Genomic DNA, 19709 nt, shown 5'->3' on the forward strand with positions numbered 1-19709 from the left:
GGAGAGGTGGGCACCAGGACAACTGGGCACCTGAATTAGGATTCATGAAAGTACAATATAAGTATTTTTTTCAAAGACCCCCATAACTCTCAGAGTGCAGTCAGTCAGTGCACAAATGGAACCAAGTGGACCCATTTGTTCACTCTCAGTTATACTGTATACCTACAATTTGAGCCCCCTCAAGGAACCCTGAGTCCCTAGACCTTTGCACTGTCAAAATGTGTGTTCATTTAACTGAGAGTGTACAAATGTAACCAAAACGGACCTGCAGATAAGTGGATACAGTAACAGAGGACTTTTGCGGTAGACTAGATTTTATGGTTGTGAAAGGGTAAACATTGCCCTTATCCAAATTATATTGACCAATTCAGGTTACCCACCAATAAACATTTATTATACAGGGTAATAATAATGTTTTCTAACAGGAAAAACGGAAGGAAGGAGGAATTTAATCCTTTAGAAAAGTGGACCTTTCTCTTTAACCATTTCACCATTATTTCATATAAGTTTCTGAGATCATAACAAAACCATTTAAATTGTGAACAGAACCAATTGATTGGAAGAAGAAGAACCTGTTTATTGATGAGCATACACAACATTAATATCCAGGTTTCAGTCATGTCTTTTCCAGACATAATACATTCTTGATTACACATTAGACCTGAGAAATGAGTGTGATTATCATTTTTGTGATAGAGGTGACAGTGAAAAAATACAAACTCACAGGAAGCTGCTGTGTTTTGTTTAGATAAAATAACAATAGCAGTGAGAAGGCCTACTGAACAGACAGAGAGATGCAAAGAGATGCACCATAAGTTGTCTCAAGCTTTGGTGTACATGTGAAGACAAACGGACAGTGTTTACACTTTTAGGACAAGACATTGGGTTCCATTATGTAATGCACAGTTGCTCAAATCCAGAGAAGAGCACAGAGCAGTTTACAGCAACATTTAATCTTGGATGGTTAATCACAATATGGCTTCTATAGGAGGGTGATGGATGATGTCTCATGACATTATTGACAGTGGGAGCTTCCTGCTTCCATCTGAGACACCTTGGGGAATAATTGGAGAAATAATTAATTAATTAATTGCTAAAATGACGGAAATAAGTGTAAATTATGTTTACTAAAATGTGAAACAACAATAAACAACATTACAAACTAGTTCCAAACATTTGTAAGGAATCCTAGATGGCTAATGTTAATCTTAAATCCTACTCTTTGCCATTGATCATAGTGTAACAAAAATCAACATCTTTCTGCATTTTAAATAAAGGCTGCATTAACATAAGCAGGATATTATAGATTTTAAGCTAACGCATAAACCTTGACATTGCAACATCTACTGTACAGTACCTGGTTATCGATAGACCTGAACTGCCAGGTCCATCGGGTGTTGTAGAGGAAAGGACGGAGGTCAAAGCGGTTGTCGTCTGGGCTGTAGCTTTCGGCGTGGTACGCTGGTGTTAAAGTGGTCATCTTGTGGCGGTTCACTGAGTACATCCTGAAGAAGTGCTTCACCTTCTGGGCCACCTGGTACATACACAGCAATGTTCGTTTGAGGCACAACACCTTGACCAAAGATGTAATTTAACCCAAATCTTCAAAAATGTCAAAAGATTTTATAATCATTTTATTTCTAAACGCGTTATGAGCTTGTAGGTGGGTTATTTTTGCCATTTGATAAACAAGGAAGTATATAGAGCTTAGCAGTGGCCTGTTTGGCACCGACGCTAGTCAGTCAGATTCCTTTCATTTTCTCCATAGAAAACATTTTAAAGTGGGCCCTGATCCAGAAAATGTTGGGAATGTTCTATGGAGATAATGAAGGGATTTTTTAACTTCCAAATCCAAACTGCAACGCTCTATAGGGCTTAAGTAGTTAAATATTTTCCAGCAATATTTTAATGGTATTTCAGCATAATTAGACACAAACTGTATTCAAAGTCAAACCTATGACTAGGGGAGGCTATTAACAGCTCGATCACCTCCTAATCAGGTTTGGAAGTATTTGGTATTCATGTGAGCAAAATCTGAAATATGTTGTGTACATGCATGAATCTCTGTTGGCACAATATTATAGAGGTAAAACCTAGGGAACATTCAATAGTAATTGTGTTCCAAGATGAACAGGGTGGAAAAGTGCAAACAAATCTTCCCTGTGACAATTACTATCAAAGGAAACTCACACCAGACATTTCCTCAACAACAGAATGTGATGAAACCTGCCAAGCTGGTTCACTTGCCACCCTAAGGAGTTCACGTGGCTTTTTCCCATTTTATTAACACAAACAGAGGCGGAGGGTAACTGTCTGTGACTGACTGAGCACACTGACCTGCATGGGAGAGAGTGTCTCCTTCCACATGTGAATGAGTTTACAGTACATGCTGTAAGGACCACACTTGGATATCTTCCTCAGGCGCCCGATCACTGACAGCTCCGAGTAGGTCATACCCATGTCCGCCTGAAGGGGGTTGTTGAGGGAGGTGGGGGAGTATGTGAGTGTGGTGGGAGGGGGGGGGGGAGGGGTGGATGGATAGAAAAAGCAAGCCAGAGATATAAGAGATGCAAGAAGGGGAGGGGAAAGACGAGAGGGTTGAGGGGACAAGGAAGGTTATGAAGAGAGAATGTGGGATTGGAGATGAATAGACAGAGGGAGACGTGCAGGGCAAAAATGGGAGAGCACATTACAAATATTCAAAACAGATCCATGTTTTGTACAGGTTAGTCCCTCAGGACTGGCAGCAGCGGTGCATTAAGACCAAGGACACAGTGGAGAAGCTCTGGAACTAATGTAGGTTGAGGAGACAGGACAAGTATAATGGTGGGTATTTACAATACATAAATTATCAGGTCCTGACTCCTGTCAGACCCACAGAGATGTTTGCATGTTTGTGCATGTGTGTGCAACCATGTGCAAACAAGATAACCCTTTTTCACAATAAGTTACAGTTAAGTCGTTAAGTAAGTTAAACCAAATTGTTTCCTGGCAGGAAGTTAAACTGCCAGCCTAACCTGGGCAGACAGAGATAAAAATACCATCACATGAAGACCAATCACCACGAACGTAAAATAGAAATCCTCTTTTACTTCAACAAAAATAGCCCCTATATGGAGGGTGTCAGTAGGTAAGTGTGGCTTGTTGTGATGATGGATAATGTTGTGCATTGGGGATGGAATTAGCAAACAAATGAAATAACATGGGTTGCCTCTGTGGACCTATCAGGGTGGACGGAGAAGTCAATGTTTCTTGACGATGGAAATAATTGACTGTACGGAAACATTTCCAACTAGAAAATGTGCTCCTCGGAGCACAAGTCTCCGCCAGCAGACCCGTGCTATTTTAATCAAATGAAATCACTGGCAACGTCTTCGTTTTTTGTCATTTAGGGATTCTTTGTCTCTGTTTAGTGTTCTTTGTCTCTGTTTCTTAGCTTTGGCCTTCTGCGCCTTTGCTTCTTCATCAGGTTTCAGACGATGATTTGCTGCTTCTTCAGTTTGCGTAATGGGAGTTAGTTTCATTGTGTGATCTCAGCTGTGATCTCTGTTTGTACTGGAAAGTACTGTTCCTGTCTAAGCTATTTATATATTTATATTACATATTGTGATGTCACGTGAAACTTGACCAATGTTAGGTGTTCTCAGAGGGACACACACACGCACGGACGGGTGATTTGTACTTGAAGGTACTGTTCCAATCAAGACTGATTGATCCTGTCTTACCTCACTTCAAAAACATAAATGGCTTTTTGAAGTGACACACCTATTTATAGGATTTTATTTCGTCATGCGTCCCTCTAGCCAATCAAAAGCGTTGGTGTCAACATATTGTCACGTGTCACGTGGAGCTTGACCAATGTTAGCTTGGCTAGGGGGGGGGGACACACAGCGGGACAGAACGAAAACATACTCTCCACCTCTGGCGGAGACAATAACATAGAAAATCCGATGTACTGGGTTTTAACCCAGTCACCATATGCTGTGACCAATTAGCCACAGAGTATGGTGAAGCATCGAAGGTGCATCTGTGTGTAGATATGACCCATACTGTGTGGTAAAGCCACACAGTATGGTGAACAATAGAAACAAATTGTATTAAGTGAAACCTGACTTGTTTCCTCTCTCTGTTCTTGGACAGTCTCTTGCTTGGATCCTTTTGAATTATCCAATGCTTTCAGTTTCGTTATACCAGTGTTTGAAACTGATATTTTGTTTTGTTTTGAAACTTTTGTTACTTTTGTTACTTTTGGAACTTTTGTTACTCTTCGAATAGTGTATGTAAAAGCTAAGTCTTTTGCTTAGATTTATAGCTTAAGATTATTTTTTTTATTCTATAAATTTGTCAGATGTTTTCCGCTTAGTTAAACCAATGTTTGAAAATGTGTTAGTACAGTTTCAAAAAGGGTAGGCAAAATAAGCCTCTGCTTAATCAGCCTACACCTTTTCGGTGCCACTAGCATTAGTGGACTCAAATGTATGTATGTATATTTGCTCTTTTAAATGGAAAGAAATAAAGATTTACTAATACTACTACTTTTTATGTCAGTGAGGGTTTGGGCTGCCTAAATAACAGTTACAATAAATACTACTGAAAAGATCATTCTCTCTACACAGCTACTGTAGCTGCTGTGCTTCATTTTAGAGCAACAGCAGCTACAGTTCAATACTCTAATAGCAAACTCTAAATTCTCCAGTTCCCCCAAGGAGACTTCAGAACCTCACCCAATACCCTGGCCTGAGACGCATGCCACAACCAGCTATTTAAGCACAAATTAACATCAAAAGGAACTGTGGGAAAGCAAGAGGCTGGTAAATATTCTGATATTTACCAGTATGTTTAAAAAAAAAATGCTATTATGTGGGCAGCACACTCCTTCAGGGGTTAATGACTGACATGGCAGTAAGATTCAGCCTCTTTTAGTGGTCTGTGTTATTGTGTTATCATACCTCATCAGTCTGGGACACCTGCCCGTCAGTTAGTGGCTCCAGCTCAGCAGTGGGCGGAGCAGCCAGGATGCTGCAAAGGAAACCAGAAATCATGTCAAATGATGTATCATGTTAATACATGTCCTAATATTTTGTATATTTACACTAAATGCCCTGTTAGGACAGCGGGGGAAAAAATATAAGTTTTCTTTATATTCGGAAACACTGGCATTTTAACAATCCTAAAGGTCCTTACACACGGGGCGATTTTTTTCATGCGAATAATACGTTTAAAAAAAAAACCCTATAAAGTCAATGCAAGCTTCCACACCAGTTTCGCGGAGCGAAAAAAGCGTTTTTTAATTATTCGGAACGAGTCCAAATTTTGCGTATATTCGCATATTAGCCGGTCTGTAACAGCCTTTAGGCATGTCATTAGGATGATAATACACTTTCTCTAAATCCTGAAAATAGACAATATATGCTTATAGCCATGGTTTATACCAGCATGGATCACCACAAAACTAAAATTGGTAGTAGGAGGCTGCTACCAATGTCTCAAAAACACTTTTGAATATTGTTTGAGGGTTCGGTTAATGAGTAATAATAGTATTCAAAAACACCTTCCCTTTCAGTGAAAGAGCACATTGTTCTCCTGACTTCACCTTGTAAGAGCAGTGAGCTGGAAATGCTGCACACAGTAGAGTAGGAAGCTCTTGAGGTCTATCTTACTGACTCCTCCTATTGGGTTAATGTCAGCACTGGAACAGTCATACTTAGTGAAGTAGCCTGTGAGACTGGCGAGAGAGGAGAGAAGGAAGGATACAAAATTTGAAAGGAAAGAAAGAAAAGAAGGTCGGAAGGATTGGTATATAATAATAAAACATGTTTTTTTAATAAACAGAGCAACAATCTGACATAACTGCTCTCATTGACAGTTCAGAAACCTAACGTTACCTCTCATCCACGTTAGCTGAACCCAACACCAGCAGGCCTCCTGGCTTGCCCTGGGCCCAAAGACTCAACTGGGCAAACAGGTAGGCTAAGATCATTCTGATACGAGCCTGAGGGGATAAACATGCATGCACATTCATGTGCACACGCACGCACACACGCACAGTCGCACACAGAATTCAGTCACAGTGTGAAAATTGCGGCTGAACCGTGTTAACTTGTTTGCAAACTACAAAGAAGAAATGCAAGCGAGCAAGAGAGAGAGAAACATGAAAAGCTTACAAACCTGCACATTCTGCAGTGCTAGGTTCTCTCTGTGGGTTCCACCGTTTGCACGGAACTGAGGCCACTTTCCCGTAACCATGGAAAATATACCCAGCATGGCTTTCACAGCCATATCTATATTGATATTCATATGGGTGCTGTTAAAACAAGAAACAATGGATTTGACAACAACATGAAACTAAGTTCTAGCAAAGGATGGGTGAAAGTAAAGCACTAAAAGAGAGGGCTTGTGTAATCTAAACAAATAGCAAACTTCAGTATTCATATACTGTGGTCTCGTACAGTTCAACTAATATTCATGATTATGCAGGAGGATTATTATTATGTCTCTACCAAAGCCAGACAGGAAAACTACTCGTACACTAAGAGCAATCAGGTAACCATGAGAAAGTTCTGGATTCTATGGATTAGAGCACATTTGTCTTCTGAACTGATAGCACGGCTATGGAATAAAGTTAATTCAGGATAGAAAAGCTTTCACATTCTTTTGGTCCACAAATACACTCTTTCATAGTCAACATACTCATATTTTGCTAATTTTTATAGTTAATGTCTGGTCTCTCTTTTCATATTATGTTGATAGGGATGCTCCAGCCTCGATGAAGAACGTGTACACATTCTTAAATAAAAAAATCTCTAAGTACTGTTAAATTTGCTTGCCCCAAATACAGTAATGTGTGGTTTATAGTTGCCTTGCCATAGCTACCTAAAGGCAAAACTGGATACTCTACTTATTTGGATTACCTAAAAACATCCAACGGGCTGTCATTTTTCACCCCCCAAAATCTGTCAGGTTAACACCATCCCTACCTGCCGATCTGATTGGCCAGCTCCTTGGCGGCGTTGCGCGTGCCCTCTGACGAGTTCTCACTGCCCATGTAGCAGGTGGTGAAGACTCGACCACACAGCTCCCTTGGTTCGTCGGGACTGTAGGACACATCCCCAACCACTCTCCGTACATCCTCCAACACCTGACTGTCTGAGGGGCCGGGAAGAAACGTAGAGATGGACGAGGGAGGGAGAGAGGGAAGGAGAAAAAATAAAAGAGGCAAAGAGGGAGGGAGAGATAAGAGAGATAATTCTTTCCATACTTTTTTCTTGTATATTGTATCAGACCTGTGTACAAAGTCATGTATCTTAGGTACATAGGTTTTACATTCAGTCTGAGTGAAGCCTGTGATAGAACTCTATTAAATGTTGAGTGGTACTTACTGCCGTCACGTACAGCCTGGCAGACCAGCACACACATGGAATAGACGATAGAGGCAGAAGAGGAGCTGTCTACACCTCCACTTAAAGGCAAAAGAAACCCAGCCTGGAACAGAACACCAAACACAACCACTAAAAGACAACCGTAAACATTTCTTACTAAGTCTATCTATCAAATTGGAACGTTAAATGCCTATAGTCAGGAAAAAATCAAGCTCCAGTCCGGACTGAATATTAATGAGATTTTTCATTAAAAAGAAGATAATACACAAATGCATTTGGGACCAACTAATCTGTAAAATTTGACAGAGCTTGTCTTTAAGCTCATTAGACTCCACTCGCCCCTGCCCAAAAAAGCGAAATCAACATCCTGTTAAGTCATGTTGTTGCCTAGCAAAGAAAACTAGTTACATGATTTAATAAGCTCTCCACCGTACAAGCAAGAGCATTCCATTCTTCAAATAAGTAGTTTTGACTCCCAACCCCTCCTCACACTGCCCACTGAGTGTATAGTGACCTGGATTCTGTATTTTCCTTAACCTAACACTATCTAACTGTGGCTGGAGGTAGGGAGAGAGGCCGCACAGTTCGATCCCCAGCTGCCTCTCACATGCCTGTGTATTTCAGTGGTGTGCTGGAAACTAGAGGGTGACTGGTTTCATAATATCTACAGTGTCCACTCCATCAGCTGTGCCAAAGTGCCCTTGAGGGAGGTACTGAACTCAAAGAGAAATTGTTCCCCCTTTCTCCTTTTCCTTGGCCTCACCTGTCCACTCCTCCTGAGGTAGTCCCACAGCCAGCAGGCAGGTCCTAGACTGGGAGGCACAACAGAATTAACAAAGAGAAAGAATGTGCAGCAAAATCAGGTTATTACCATGATCGCATTAACATTAAATTATTAACATTATCTGATTATTTTCAGTAATACAATGACATTTTAGGCATTGTATAGCAGACGCTCTTATCCTGAGCGACTTACAAAGTACACGGTCAGAATAAGTGTCCAGAAACCTTGTAACACAATGCAGGGCAACTAAGTTATCGAGTAGTGAGTGCTTAGAGTGCTAAGAAAACAAGTATGTGCTACAGCATAACTAGGATAGCAGGTAGACATCAAACCTATTATTATCTAATTAACCTACCTTCAAAATGACATACTGTACTTAGCGTCTATGAACAAGCAAACAGCATACAAATGATATACAAAGAAAGAGTGATAGGGTACTGTATGTAAACACAGTCATTGTAACATGAAGATTTTATGTCTCAAATGATCGGAAAAATAGCTTCCTACCAAGTGGTCGCCATAGTTTATCATAAACCTTGATTAAACTTTCTTGTTTATTCTCTGCAACCAGACTATATTAGATTAGATATTCAAGGTCCTTAGGACAAGAACATTTTCAGCACAGAAACTAACAGTGAGAACTCATTAACATTTTAATTACCATGTCACATAGCATTAATTGGTGTAATATTTTCTGTAAGGTAATTCTGTAAGGTGAAACTAAGTAATAATGTAATAATTTGGACTCTGCGTTACACTATGGTTTCATGTACAGAGGAAAGTTAGAGGATGAGTTGATCAGTGACACAGGATATACAGTTTTCTTAGGCAATGAAGATGTTTTCTGACTTTTCTCCTATCGTAGACAATGGAGCCAAAGACAGCAGTTGGGGAAGTGAAATGAGTGTCACACAGAAGTGATTAATGTTTAAGTGGATTCATTATGCAACCTTTCAGTGTGCATTTATCGGCCTCGTCTATTTTTGATTCCAGCAAGCCTGACAGTGGCTGAGGACAATACTAGCCTTCAATCTAGATAAAGGATGGCCAACTTTTGGTACTCACAAACGTTATCTCCTTTCGACAGTAGGAACCGTGCGTTACACACGCACCATGTTTAAATGGACAGACAGAAGACTGATAGGGACACATAGAAGAAGAAGTTTATGACCTGTGTGAATGAGTGAGGTCACTGTTTTAGTACGGTAAGTTAAGCTGTTTCCTCATAAAGGGTTTCTATGGAGAGTGAGATGCTTAATATTAAAGATATTGTTCTGTAGTTGGATTATGGTTTCATTTTCTGGCAGTACTGTAGGTAGTGTTTATGACCAGTGAGGTGTGAGAGAATGTGTTTTATAATGTCCCAATTGAAAAACATAGCAGCAGTAAATGCATGTCTCCTCCAATTTGCATTGGAGGAGACATGGTGAGGGCAAATGAGAAAGTGCATCAAAAGATAGCTGAATCCTGAATGAATCCTGTGTTCTGTCTGTATTTCACGCTAAGGATTTTGCTGTGTGTTTGTGGGTGTGTGAACAAAACAAAAGTAATCTAATTACTCTGACAACAAGTAAATGTCCAACCTGATCTCTTCCTCTGGGGTGTGGAACTGCCATGATATTGGTTGGTGGGTGGGGAGGTAGATATCATCGTCACTGGACAAAGAGAAGTCAACTTTAACCCTGTGACATGGTTTGTGATCACTTTCCTGTTTAGAGGACAGCAGAGGAAAGATGAGTGGGAGACAGAAACAGAGAGAGAGAGAGAGAGAGAGTCAATGACTATTGAGTACATTCAGGTGGGTTTTTTTCTGACACAGACTAAGACAGACTTGAGAAAACAGGAAAATACAAACTGAAAGCGTTTCAACCCATCACCACAATACACAGAGGAAATCACTGTGGTTTACAAGCAAGTTCCAGAAGAGAGCACAATACAGAGCCAACCGCCCCGGTGACAGGCTCATGTGCTGTGCTACAGTATGACATGTGAGAGCTAAATATCAGGCATGCTATTTCTGTCTGGGACAGTTCTTATACAATAGAGGCCTGCAACAGGTAAACATAAGCAACTGGTGCTACTGCAAGCCCCTCTGCATGAAGGCAAACAATACAATTATGTGCAATACAACATGTATTCATACACAACTGTACTGCACATGCACACACAAAGTCACTCCCTCACACACACAAACACACACACAAAGGAAATGACTGATACATAAGCATGCCATTAATTTGAAATAATGAGTACATACAGGACTTGACGGAATGATTACGTTTACACCGACATGTTAATATGTTGAACATTGTGTACTGTGTGCCGTCTTCCAAGTAGGGGCCGGGGAGAGAAGACAAATGAAATTCCAGTCCAGCAAAACTATATCCACACTATTATTTCTAGGGATGCACCGATATGGACATTCTTGGCCGATACCAATGTTTAAAATAACAATTTAGCCGACAGCCGATACTGATACCGATTTTTGTTTATTTAGTTTTTGGTGTTATTATTTCCCCCTTTTGTGCCAGGGAAACAAATACATCTTCATTATAAGAAATAACTGTTCAGACTCTGCAGAAACACAACATAATTGCCTCCTAACTCCTGTAACTTTTTTTTATTTCTTTTTTGCCGATACCGATGTTGACCGATAGTGTCAAATATCGTCCGATACCGATATGTAGCCGATATATCGGTGCATCCCTAATTATTTATTTTTCTTTCTTATTTAGCATTAAAATTGTTTGCACACTGAATTAGTATATGTTTTCTTGTGTATAATGACAAAGATGAATATATGTTTTAAATAAATATGGATAAATATTTAATAATGGATATAATTTGAATGCCACAGTGAGCATACTGTACTCTACAAAATACGACTATTACGATATGACTCTCACACTAAAAGAAACGTGCTGATCACTGAGATCAGCATGGACTAAAGCCCCATGTAAGGAACACCCAGTTTGTGTACCAGGCCCAAAACAGTGTGAATGACAGCATCATCTACCAGCAGCACAGGCCTAACTCACACCCGGAGAGGCCGAAGATGAGGAGCACAGTGAGAGTTATGTTTCTTTGTCCAACACCGCCCCCCCCCCCCCCCTATAGATTTTTCACAAAGAAAACTGTGTGTGTGTGTGTGTGTGTGTGTGTGTGTGTGTGTGTGTTTGGAGCGAGTATAGTTTATTGTTGTGAATTGTGTGTACGTGTACGTGTACGTGTACGTGTACGTGTACGTGTACGTGTACGTGTACGTGTACGTGTACGTGTACGTGTACGTGTACGTGTGTGGGTGTGTTTGCAAGCGAGTATGTGGAGTATGTGTGTGATAGTTTATTGCTGTATTTATTGTTTGTTGTACTTTTTGTAAATTAAGATGTATACATTTCCACCTGCGGGATTATCAAAGTGTTATCCTATCCTATAACCAATTTTGAACAACAGTTATGTGTGCGGTCGGGGTCTTGACATCATAATAAAACAGATCAACTGATCCTGGTACTTTGGACTGGAGGCCAAATCTCACCATGTGAGGCTGGCACACCTCTCCTCTGTAACTACGTACATCCTCAAGGTCCAGGGTGGCCGCTACAACCTCCTGTAAGACACACACACACACACACACACACACACACACACACACACACACACACACACACACACACACACACACACACACACACACACACACACACACACACACACACACTATATTGTTAACATTATTGTTACATCATATTTGTCTTTAACTCAATGATTACCTCACTGGTTGGTTTATGTAAATTCATACGACCAGTTGTATGACCAAGATGTTTGTTTGCTTGTCTGTGTGTGTCTGCATAAGGTGGTTATGCAGACACACACAGACAAGCAAACAAACATTTTCATCAACTGCCAAGAACACGTAGTGGTAACACATCTCCTAATCTCCATTCTCTTCGCTTTCTCTGTGAACATTTTATGGGTAATTTACAGTTGTTTTTTTGCGTCAATTTGCTGCTGTCGAGGATTCAAACGTTTCAGTCCTTAGACCTTCATCAGGCAAATATTTTCATATCATTTCAATCATAATGATCCACTTCTATAGCACAGCCACCAAGGAATGGAATAGTCTAACCCCATCCCTCAAAAAATGCAGTTCGCTGGGCTCATTCAAAACAGCCCTAAAAACTCATCTTTCTGGAGGCCGAAAGAGGAGCTAGTACCAGTTTCCCTGTAGACAGACGACCCCCCACCCTCCTCTTTTTTGTACATATTTTGTATTTCCTCATGCTTTTTTTGTATATAATTTTAATTTTTCCATGCTCCCCCCCCCCTTTTTTGTACATATATATATATATTTTTTCATGCTTTTTTTGTACATAGTGGTATTTTTTCTGTATTATCTGTATTTTCATGTTGATTTTTGAACTGTTTGGTTGCTACTATATATGTCTATGAAATTAATTCAAGGACCCCAACGGAAACAAGTCCGCAAGGACTTTTTTGGCCGGACCTTTTAGACAAAAGCATTATAAATGTAACTGTGTTGTTTTACATTCTTTTGCCTAATAAAAATGTCAATCAAAAACTCTAAGTCCGTACCACATCATCCATGGAAAACTGTTTGCCGTGTGCCACAATATCCCCATTGATAGCCACCATGGCACAGCCATCATAATAGACGCGGTCCCCATCGCAGCCCTTCTGGTTGGCATAGAGGTAGATCCCCCCACTCTGGAAAAAAAACATGAGATGAGCAGTCAATGGCGAAACTGCGGCCGTAGATTTACACAGATTTTCTAAAAAACGCTAATAATAATCAACATGCTGAACCCACTGAGGAGAAAAACATGTTTAGACAGATAGCGATTCCTAAAGTTAAAGGAGGATGTGTAGCCTTTTTGAGAGAGACAATAATTATCTATGTATACAGAATAATTTATTATATCTATAAATATTAATTGTATCAGTAGTGTCTTTGTGTCATTTGTAACTGACAAATGACAGTGGTTACTAGCTTAAAATACCTGTGTAGGATGACTTTCCCTTACATACTGTTTGTGTGCATGTGCAGGTGCATGTGAACCTTGTTGGTGGCTGATTTGATCATGTTGACTCTGAGGTCAGCCTTGCGTAACTCATGGTGGCTGGCTGAGGAGTTGGTGATGATTTCGACCCCATCCAGACCCATGTGTATATGAGGGCTAAGGGAGCAGAGATAACACAACTATATTTTATTAATAGTGAAACCATATCAATAACACAACCCACCATCATCATGACCATAGTGATGGTGGTATGTGGAAGGGCTTCAGTTATTAACAAGTTACTGTGGGTGGGAAAAAACAGCACAAAGGTTGCTTTTATGCATAAGCAATGTCAGTATCTAAGAAAGACAAGTTTACATAGCAGACATTTCATAACTACTCAGTACTGTAACATTTTAAAGGCATAAAAAGGCATTTGAAGATATATGTGAAAATAAATATACTCAAAACACCAAGGGGACTCAAAACTGGTTGTGTTAAAAGACTCTAACCCACATAGTAATGGGACTCTAACCCAATATTGTTAACTTCAATGGGATTTTAACCCATCAACAATAAAATGAATAAAATAGAATAAACTAATACTCTTATACTTATCTATACACTACCTTCTAGCACTCCAGAGCTCCTGACATATCTCACTCCCAATGCAGGTGTCCTTGGTAGAAAGGACGCAGTAACCAAAGGGAACAGTATCCTTGAAGACAGACGACGAGATGTCAGTTTCAAATCATTAGTCCTCATTAGTGAATTACACTGTCTTTGTAGATCTTCCATGTGAAAAGTCTAACCATCTTTAAAATAATTACCCACTAGCATCCCTATTCTGGGGCTAACGTTTGGGGAAATAACAGATATACAAGCTCACACGTTGACTTCGTAATGTGACGAGTTGTGAGCTTGTAGATCGGCTATTTTGGACGAAGAGATTTGGTGTAGCTGGGGGGAAAAAGCGGGACTCCGGTCAACTAAGTTGTGTATGGTTTAACCCATTAAGACCTGGGGCTGATTCTACAAATGTCTTCTAAATCCTAACAGCTTTCTGAAAAACTTGTTTTATTCATGTTTAGAGATTCTCCGGTCCTTGACTTTTTCATGTGAAGGGCCGGTTTTAATGGGTTAAGTGGTTAAACCCCCAGAGAAGTAGAGTGGTCTTACCTGTCCTGTCACCTCCTGGATCATTCTGGGCAGGAAATACTCCTCTACACATCTAGATTATTAAAAAAAAGGGTGTCTGTCAAAGACCAATTTGGACGAGCTATACTCAAAAATGTATTCTAAAGAGTTTTAAAACACACCTATCGACAATGGGTTATTGATGGAATTTTCCATTTGAGGAAAGTACAGTTTAAATGTAATATGAAATATATACATGTGCCAATATGTGCTACTTTTATCAGTACATTATCAATATCGATAGTGGGATTACTTTTTTTTTTTAAAGATATTTTTTGGGGCTTTTTCTGCCTTTATTGATAGGAAAGTAGGCTGACAGGAAATGGGGTGAGAGATGATTTATCTGTCAATGGCCAATCTTGACTAATGTCACTGTACAGATTTACATCTTGTGAGGACCAACCTGGCTGGGTTCCACGGTGAAAACCAGCGCAACTCCCTGTAGTTCCCAGAGTTAGCCATGTGCATTTTAGGTCTTATGAGTAGTATCTTCCTTTAGAATCAAAGCAGAATAAGACAACAAATTAGTTTAGTTATAGTAGACACAGTAACACCTACAGTATGATGCCTTACTATGAGTATTGCATCAGCAGTTAAAGTTGTACAATGCAAATTCACAACTAACGATTTTTAGCAACCTCTGCTGGTCACTACCGTCACTGCATACAATTTCCTTAGTCCTCGATTACCCAGAATTCCATTCGTTTTCACCGGAAGCCGGAAGCGTTTCAAAAAGCGATCTTTTAATTGTTTTATACTATCTACGGATCGTTTCTCTTAGCCAGTGGAGCATTAGTTACCATGAGCTGTGCTTTCTTTTTCTGTTCTTTTTCGATCTTCTAATCCTACATTCTCTTAAAATCAGCGTGAGGTTCATTTTTGTTATTAGCGCGATAGTTCCTGGCCAAACAGGAAACCGTTGCGGTAGTTCCTGGCCAAACAGGAAACCAGTGCATTTCCACCTCCGTTTTCCGGCCAGATGACGTCATTTCCCCGGGAAAGTCCCCCCAGTCCACGTTCAATATAAAATATATAAATAAAAGGCTTCCGGGGGTGAAATTCATGGAGTGGGTGTTGTGAAACTTTTGCCACTCACAAAAGATATACAATTTAACTTTAGTTTTGTTGAAAACGTTACCTAGTATGCCTTTAAGTCTATATATTAGCTGTAAGGAAAAGGGCTTTGATCATGACAATCAAAATGGAATCTATCATCTTGATGTACAGGGGAGCAACAGTACTAACCCCAATTCATGCAGGTTATACAATATATAGGCTACTGGACCCACCAATCAAAGCAAAACTTTATTTATAAAGCCTATCTATTACTTTAAAATGAAATAAATGTGTTTTAAACTAGGTGAAATGTAGGCCACTGGTCAGTGGTCAACAAGAACAGTATTGACCAGTGTATGTAACTACTGGATATTAGTGTCCTGTGCTGAATAACAACAGATTCTATCAAGTGGTCACTGCAGTTTGAACAGCCACAAACAACATCATTTTGTTTTATTACCTTAATCTATATTGACATGAATCATTCATGTTGAATCATTTCGCTCGGATTAGGTACCATAGGCTGTGAAATTAGTATTGGTCTGAATGGGTTCAAAAGGTGGGTGGAATTCTGGTGGATCACTAATATGATGAGCTTGCTGTTGTTTTTGTATTTTGTTTTGTTTTGTGTCTTGTTTGGTCTGTGTTTATCTGTTTATAGATTCTTTATATTTTTTTAATTCAATTTTGTATCTGAATTTCATGTTTTGGGGTGAAAATTCAATGTGTCTACTGATCTTTTGTATTTTTATGGGTTACACTGAAGGAAGCTTTTATGTATCTGTGAAATGAGCCTTTGATTTTGAATGCTTCGGTAGAAAAACCAATAAACAAAGTTTTTAAAAAAGGGTTTGCTAACATACCTGTTGAGGAACAGCACTCGACAGTTGTAACGCACATTATGATGCATGATGGGCCTGAGGGTCATAATAACAGAAGAAAATAATCAGGTACAGGAACAGACAAACAAGCTATTTTATAGTGAATTCAGTGATATACCCATGAGAAAGAATTATTGTTTAGATGAGGGGTGGTATTATTGATAATAGCTGTTTATAGCAGGACTTATAAACAATGAGTTTTATATCACTAACCACTATATAAACTCTGTCCAGTTGTGCATTATGAACCAAATATATCAAATGGATCATGGGACACTTTAAATACTGTTAAGCATCAAACTATACTGCATAATTTATCATAGAATGAACTTTCAGATATCGAGGTAAAGAATTTTGACTGCATAGGTCTGTTAGAAGTTAGATGCAAGGAATAAGGATATTACTAACATGCCCACATCACAGATGATGCCCTGGGTGACCGGAGATTCCAGAAGTTTCCTGAGCACCTGGAAACTGTGGAGCAATGTGTCTGACTCGTAGAAGTGATCTGCACAGCCATAGCCACTAAGGAAGATGGACGAGAAGACAGAGAAATAAAGAAAATCAGGGAGATAAGATAAGTAGAATGATAGTTAGGTTTGTGTGAGGTTCAGGTTTGTTGAACAATCTTCCGGTTAGTATTAATATATTTAATTATGTAGACAAAAGCCTCACAGAGAGCACCTTAACGTTTAACGTCATCATCATCATCTGGTATAACAATTTAAAATGGTTGGAAAACAACAGAGACAGCTGTGTGACTAAGGCCCAGAACGGACAAGAGGCTCAGCAAATTCACCATGTTTACACAGCAGTTTTACTTCATATTCACAGGTGGGGTCAGCCTGGCGGGGGGATTTTGTGTTAATTGTACCTGGATGTTATGTTTTATTAGTTTTTAGCATGGGCAAGGTGAAACCAAAGGCAAATTTCCAATTGTGGACAATAGCCAGTGTCAGGAATCATTCTAAAATATATACATTTGTATATGAATTTTCCAAAGTGTGCTAATTATTTCTCCTGCCTTAAGACTGTTTGCACTTGACTTATTTTAAGTAGTTTCTGTTTTTATGTTGTAGTTTGTTATGTTTTATGTTATGTACGTTGCAACTTTGTCCTGCTGCTACTCTGAACAGGTGAACAGGGCTCCCTCGTAAAAGAGATCTTGATCTCAATGGGAAATTTAACCTGTATAAATTAAGAAAAAACAAACAAACAAAAAAGATTGTACAAGGTAGACAATTTCCATGCACTTTTAATAATTCGATTTACATAGATAGATAGATAGATAGATAGATAGATAGATAGATAGATAGATAGATAGATAGATAGATAGATAGATAGATAGATAGATAGATAGATAGATAGATAGATAGATACTATATACAGTAGTGGGCTGTAAGTGGGGCGGCAGCTTTATAAAAGGAGTTGACCCTGATATAATATCGTGGGGAAACACTGGCACATACAAAATGACATGTTCCAGTCATACCAGATTTCCAGCTCTGGCCCCAGTCTGTATTTAGCCCCATTAGATTTGGCAATCTCAACACCTGGAGAGGAAACACAATAGAACAATTGGCATCTCAAATGGTAGAAGCGTCTCTGTCTGTGTTCATTGGTATAATAGCATAATCTACTGCAAATAACTTGTCCCTGTGAAAAGAACAGAGAACTGATACTATTAGGTATCCAGATTTGGCTGCCTGTAGGTGCAGAAGGAGGAGATCATTATGCACACATATCATAACATAACATAATCTAACATAACATGGGAGGCAAAGACCACACAAGAAGGGGTGGGGTGGTTATTATCATTACATTTTGTTTGACTCGGTTCCAAAGGTCAACATTGTGCAAAAGATCAACAAGTGAGGCGTTGTGAGCTTGTAGATCGGCTATTTTCACAATAGTTGCCTTTTTCTTATATTATTTGACAATTTGGCCAATGTTTGACCAGTTTTTATTGTATAGTTTGTTGATTACTTTTGATGCAGGAATTGTCTTTTTTTTCTTTCTTTTTTGGATGTATTAAAAGTCTTAAGGTCCTTAAATTGTCACTTCCCCCCCCCCCCCAATCATGTGGGGATCCACAGGTCGAGAACCACTGAGTCACACAAATCTGCCTCTGCTGGGGACTGGTTGGAACGCATGTGATCTTCCAACAGGTTATGAGATGGAGGGAGACCACTGCATGCATGGCAGGGATTATGGAAGTAATAGGTTGTATGTGTTCTGAGCTTTCACTTTATTTATCCATGGGGGGAACTGCAAGATTGCACATTGTGTCATTAACTATATTTTGCATTCCAAAAATGTGACAGTCAGTCACAGTGTAAATTAGACCACTGGATTATGACAAGTTATTCAATAATTACACATGTGTAATCCCTCCTGCAACCCCTAACCCTGAAGAGCACAGCTCGTACAGGAACACTGGCTACTTGAGGTTTTCAAATGATAAAGCCAATAAGCCAACCATGTACTGCCTTCTACATCGTCGTTGAGTACAGTTTCAAATAGCAACTCATGACATTTTGACTTACTTTTCAGGATTCTCTCAAAGTTCCCGTCAAAGTCTAAAGCCCACTGATTCAGCGAACAAGTAGCTAGAGTAACTTTACGCCCCATCTCGCTATTCACTGACACTGTAGATTCAACAAGACGTAAAGTGTAACTGTCTACAACATAGAGCTATAAGTAAAGTTATCCACTTGTTGTGTGCATGAATGACATTTACAGTTAAACAGACATGACAGACAGTCAGACGACATAAACAACACAGCGCAGGATCCAGAATGACCACGCTGATCCGGTAGCTGTTCCGACGAACAGTGGCCTTCAAAATAAGAGCATGTTGATCGATTGATTGATTGAATACTTTATTTACAGTTTGCAAAAAAATATATATATTATTGTTATTGTTATTATTATTATTATTATCAATATAATATTAATAATAATAATAATAATAATAATAATTATTATTATTATTATTATTATTATTATTACATATAATTATAGACCTTTTCACAAAGGGTCAAAGTTTATCTCAGCAGTGTTTGTGAATATCAGTATCTAACAGGGAATAAACCTTGGACCCAAGAGCTCAAGCCTCAAGCTGTTCCCATAGCAACGCAGTTCTACTAGTCAAGGTCTACATAGCTCTGCATTCTGTTCAACTTTTCTCTTATGACAAATCAATTATTAGCAGTATAGCATCTATCTGGTATTAAGCAATATTTTATTATTGACTAATACATGTCTGCACCAATGAATGCAAACGGATGATAAAGCATGGAGCAGGTGTATTTCCCAAAGGAGGGATGTAGGGTTGTGTCTATCATATATCATGACAGTAGCCTATACACTATTTATTCGTTAGCTCATCAGG

The 19709-nt window shown here is 39.3% G+C and overlaps 1 protein-coding gene across 1 annotated transcript; it reads right to left on the minus strand.

Moving 5' to 3' along the window:
- Positions 1 to 562: 562 nt before the first annotated feature.
- On the minus strand, positions 563 to 19096 carry nadsyn1 (NAD synthetase 1). The gene is made up of 21 exons (XM_080448951.1): positions 18862 to 19096; positions 17808 to 17868; positions 16724 to 16840; positions 16298 to 16351; positions 14782 to 14871; positions 14361 to 14412; positions 13811 to 13899; positions 13241 to 13358; positions 12757 to 12888; positions 11699 to 11770; positions 9747 to 9871; positions 8143 to 8191; positions 7380 to 7482; positions 6978 to 7146; positions 6169 to 6304; positions 5886 to 5992; positions 5594 to 5725; positions 4950 to 5019; positions 2338 to 2466; positions 1358 to 1534; positions 563 to 1054 (listed from the first exon to the last, which is right to left on the minus strand). Exons 1-21 carry the CDS (start codon positions 18944 to 18946, stop codon positions 1016 to 1018), a joined length of 2106 nt encoding a protein of 701 aa, XP_080305077.1. The 5' UTR covers positions 18947 to 19096; the 3' UTR covers positions 563 to 1015.
- Between the last annotated feature and the right edge of the window lie 613 nt (positions 19097 to 19709).

This window comes from Gymnoscopelus braueri (assembly GCF_963280865.1).
Source record: "Gymnoscopelus braueri genome assembly, chromosome: 1".
NCBI classification, from domain to species: Eukaryota; Metazoa; Chordata; class Actinopteri; order Myctophiformes; family Myctophidae; genus Gymnoscopelus; species Gymnoscopelus braueri.

What these genes read in the sequence shown, in the direction of transcription:
- nadsyn1 (XM_080448951.1), bottom strand. Translation starts at nt 18,946, where the DNA reads ATGGGGCGTAAAGTTACTCTAGCTACTTGTTCGCTGAATCAGTGGGCT. An exon ending in TCCAGGAGGTGACAGGACAG is followed by an intron (nt 13,900 to 14,360) that starts GTAAGACCACTC and finishes TCTGTCTTCAAG; the next exon opens with GATACTGTTCCCTTTGGTTA. An exon ending in ACCCCAGAGGAAGAGATCAG is followed by an intron (nt 8,192 to 9,746) that starts GTTGGACATTTA and finishes TGTGCCTCCCAG; the next exon opens with TCTAGGACCTGCCTGCTGGC.